General features: G+C 58.3%; 1 protein-coding gene across 1 annotated transcript; it reads right to left on the minus strand.

Annotated features, from left to right (window-relative positions):
• Window positions 1-968: 968 nt before the first annotated feature.
• Window positions 969-4,597, minus strand: P4HA3 (prolyl 4-hydroxylase, alpha polypeptide III; the record flags this gene model as incomplete). The annotated part of the gene is made up of 9 exons (XM_010074564.1): window positions 969-1,039; window positions 1,228-1,324; window positions 1,991-2,059; window positions 2,341-2,403; window positions 3,036-3,195; window positions 3,377-3,441; window positions 3,941-4,117; window positions 4,201-4,359; window positions 4,550-4,597. Coding segments are annotated over 9 exons (909 nt in total), but the record flags the coding sequence as incomplete, so codon positions are not given.
• Window positions 4,598-4,600: the final 3 nt, after the last annotated feature.

The following is a 4,600-nucleotide window of genomic DNA, read 5'->3' on the forward strand; positions in this document are numbered from 1 at the left end:
CCCCCCCGGGGGTGCTGGGTGTCCCCAAAGCTGCGCTACCCCCAGCTTCTCCATCCAGGAGTTCAACCTCATCCAAATGTCGTATAGATGAGGCTGAACGGATGCGGAGTTGGAGAATTTCTATGTGAGGGCTGACAGCATTCTCCGGCTCGCCCTGGCTTCGTCCAGGCTCTCTCCGATCCCGGGGCTTGCTGCCCGATCTCCGTGTGCTGCTGGGGAGCCCCGCTGCTTCTTTTTGCCTTCCAGTCACGCAGGTGCTGCGGTCGAGCTGGTGAAAGGGAACTTGTCTGCGGGGTCCCAGGGGAGCGATGCTCGCGCAAGCGTGAGCCAAGCACAGGCAGGCTCAGGGCCAGGGCGGCTGGAAGGCAGTGGCTGCCTTCTCCCTCCCCAGGGTCCCTCTTCGAGCAAAAAATCCCTTTTGGGGTGCAGAAGGGGGTCCCTGTGCTGTTGTTGGGACGAGAGCGGAGCGTGGGGCTGCTCAATTGAGCCCAAGATGCAGCCAGGCACTGCAGCGGGTTTATTTGAGTAAGGAGAGTGTATTCTCTTTGCTCTGGTCCTCTGTTCACTCTGAAGCCTACTGATTACCACAGAAATGCCATGTCACTACCTGCTACTCATTTTAGCAAAGGAACTTTTCATGTAGGGCTGGAGGAGGGGGGTTGAGGGTGAATTTAGGGTCCAGTCTGGAACTGGGGGAGGTGGGAGCATATGGGGAGGGGGTGCAGACACATACACACCCCCCCACCCCCATCATCCCATCATGTACCACACCAACATATTTCCCCCAGACTCAGTTTTTGTGTCTTTTGACTTTATTTTCACCAGATTCGGCCATGGCTAAGCAAGTGCCACCGCCCCTGTGCCACTGTCACCCCATTCCCTCCCTCCTCTTGCTGCCAGCCTTGGGGACATGCTGTAGCTTTGTCACCCGTGGGTGCAATGTCCTTGAGCCCGCACCGTCCTTGAGCTCAGTCTTGTGGGTCTGTGCTGCACGGCCGCCGAAACTCCTGCCCGTACTCGTGGATCCATTTATTTGCCACTGGAAGGGACAAGGACCCCTGTCTGTCCCCATGTAACCCCTCTCTGACCCCGCTCCGGTGTTGGTGACATATTTTTCCCTATTATCCAGGATTTTTCTGGGTTCCCAGCCCCTCTCACTTTCCCGCCAGCTGATCTGCCCCTCCAACCCCATGTCACCCCAGGGTGACACCGGACACCGTTTCTCACCCCACTTGTCCCCAGCCAGGACAGGGCAGCCGGCATGCAGGGTGTCCCCGTCACCGTCCCCATTCCTCCGGAGGTTCCACCAGAAGAGAGCCGCGTTCTGTGGAGCAGAGAGGGGTTTGGCACCCCAAAACAGAGACAGGATCTGTAAAACTGGGGTTTGGAACCCCAAAATACAGCTGGGAGCTCTGGGGTTGAGGATAGCACCCCAAAATAGAGCTGGGATCCCTGGGTTGGGGTTTAGCACCCCAAAACAGTTAGGAGCTCTGCGGGTAGGGTTTGGCACCCCGTAACAGAGCCAGAAGCTGCAGAATTGGGGTTTGAAACCCCAAAACAGAGCCAAGATCTGCAAAACTGGGGTTTGGAACCCCAAAACAGAGCTAGGAGCTCTGGGGTTAGGGTTTGGCACCCCAAAACAAGAGCTGGGAGCCCTGGGATGCGACACCCCTAAAACAGAACTGGGGAGCCTAGGGTTGGGGTCTGGCATCCCAAAAAAGAGCCAGGATCTGCAAAATTGGGATTGGTACCCCCAAAACAGAGGCAGGAGCCCAAGGACTGGGGTGTGAACCCCCTAAAACAGAGCTGGGAGCCCTGGAGTTGAAGTTTTGACACCCCAAAACAGAGCTGAGATTCCCCAAATTGGATTTTGGCACCCCAAAACATGGCAGGGAGCCCCAGGGCCAGGGTTTGGCACCCCAAAACAGAGCAGGGAGCCCCGGGTTTGGTGTTTGGCACTGGGGGAGGGGCACATGCAGGTCTCCCTCACCTTAACCACGGGCACGCTGAAGTTGGCGTAGATAAAGGCCGTGGAGCCGCCGGCCTCCACTGTGCTCAGCTGGAAAAGGAGCAAAAAATATGAACCGTCACCCTCCCCCCGTGATACAGCTGCTTTGCCTGGGGAAACTGAGGCACAGAACCTCCTTTGGTCCCCCACCACGCTTCCCTGGCTATTGTGTGGCACTAACACTTAAATACTCCATGTTCACTGTCATTTAACATCCCACCACGGTCTGATTTAGGGCTGCCCTCGCCCATCTCAAACCCCATTCACTCTGAACCCTACTGATGACCGTGCAGGTGGTTTCTCTAGCCCTGGAGATGAGGAGGGGAACTCACGTAGATCATGAGCGTGGCGATCCTGTTGCCTGACTTCATTCTGTAAAGGGGGCTCTTCCTGGACTGCCCCAAGAGCGAGGAGGTGGGGACGGTCAGTCCCATGGGGACAGTCACCCCCAGACTGACATGGCTCAGCCTGGAGGCACCTCACGCCTGAACAGAGCTGGTGGCTCTGAGCTGCCCCCAGGGAAATCTCTCCCTCTCCCTTCTTCCTTCCCTCTTTCCTCCCTCCCTTCCCAGGAACATCCCAGGGACCACCATGGGGACACTCCCAGGGAACATCCAGGGACCTCCCACCAGGCAACCATCCCAGGAACATCATGGGGATCACCTACGGGTCCACCTCCAGTGACATATGAGGGACCAGCCCAGGGTCAACCCCAAGGTCCCACCCCAAGGACTATTTTCCAGAACATCCAAGGACCACCTCAGGGACTGTCCCTGAGACCACCCTGGTGACCATCTGAGGGACCATCCCAGAGACCACCCCAGAGACAACCCCAAAGACCACCCCAGGGACCATTTCCAAGAAAATCCCAAGGACCACCCCAGGGACTGTCCCTGAGGCCATCCTGGTGACCATCTGCGAGACCACCACAGGATCACCCCAAAGACCATCCCAAGAGTGCCACAGGAACCCCCATGGCCACCACCCTATGGCCACCACCCCATGGCCACCCAAGCATCTCCCTGACCGTGGCGTGGTCGAAGTGTGGCTCGTAGTGGCCTCCCAACCCGTAGTTGACCACCTGCAGGTACTCGGCATAGGGTGGCCGCAGGTCCAGGCCGGTGACGGCAGCGATGCGTTGCTCCAACATTCGCACCACCGGGTCGGCCGTGTCCTTCAGCCAGGCACTGTGGGACCACCCCACTTTCAGCCCCCCCAAATTCACGCATGGTTGGGCTTAACCCTAACAGCACTGCTGGGTCTGGAGGACCCAGACCTCCCCAGCACGGCTTCACGGCCACCTCAGTGGTGGCAATGGGGCCGTGGTGGTCCCACTGGCTGGGGGACATGGGGGGGGGGGGGTACTACCTCTTGCTTATCCGGTACTCGGCTTTCTGCTGCTTCTCCCCAGAGGCCACCACAGATCTCTGCAGCTGGAGGACACATGGTGGAGGGGAGAACGTTGCTGCAGATGCCCTCAAACTAAGCAAGGACCTTGGTTGAGGTCAAAATTGGTGGGTTTACACCAGCTGGTTGCCAAACATCCCCACCCCAAGGTGTCCCACTGGGGTGATGGACACAATGAGAGCGGTTGGATCCAATGCAGTTGGGTGTCACCAAGTCAAGCCTGGCTGGGAAGGGGTTTAGGTGCATGCATGGATGCCCTTTCTCCCCAAAATCTCTTGGGAGGGCTCAGATGGAGCTAAACTGGTCTCAGATGGAGCTAAGCTGGGTTCAGATAGAGCTAAACTGGGCTCAGAAGGAGCTAAGGTGGGTCATCTCCCCAAGGTTCTCACTGCAGAAAGCTTTGGCCAAGCCTTGGCTTAAAGCCCTTCCTATCTCTTCATGCTCTGGATGGTCCACCCTGGACCACCATCTCTTGGGACACCCTTCTCCAGGACAGGGACATCCTTGGGGATGGGGTTGGCTCACCCAGGGTCCTGCCAGCCCCTTGATGGTCTCAGCCTCAGCGTCGTTGACGAAATCGTGGTACAAAGCCACGTAAGGTCGTATGCGGACCATCTCCTTCTTGGCAGGTTGGAGAAGGAGATAGGGGCTGCCGTTGGTCTCGTAGGAGCAGCCAAGGTGTGGGAGATGCTCCAGGGCCGGCTGGGGAGATAGAGAACCAAGGAGGGCATGAGAGGGGGAGAGCGATGGGGTGGGGGACCATGGCACCCCCCTGCCAGCCCCACCTGCCCCCGCGGGCGCTGGCACAGCTCCTCGTAAGCGTCGCGGCTCTGCAGGCGGGTGCTGTTGGGGCGTCGCAGGGGTCCAGGACTCGCCATCGTCCCCGTCTCCAGCAGCTTCTCATACTTGGCCACATTCTTCACCACCCTTTTGGTTACTGGGGTCTACCAAAGAGATGGTGTCACCCGAAACGCCGTGTCACCGTCACCACCCTTCCCTGACATCAGTCCTTGGAGAATTACCCCACGTGGGGGCAAGAAATGGGGTGAAGGAGGCTGGTGCCATGCAGAGGTGATGGGGACACCCCAAAACTTGTCCCCTTCTCCTGCTGCATCCAAGGTTGTCCCACGTACCATAGTGGAGAAACTCCCTGGAGAGGTTCAAGGCATGGGAGATGTTTCCAGC

The sequence above is a fragment of the Pterocles gutturalis genome, unplaced genomic scaffold (genome assembly GCF_000699245.1).
Source record: "Pterocles gutturalis isolate BGI_N339 unplaced genomic scaffold, ASM69924v1 scaffold32231, whole genome shotgun sequence".
Lineage (NCBI taxonomy): Eukaryota > Metazoa > Chordata > Aves > Pterocliformes > Pteroclidae > Pterocles > Pterocles gutturalis.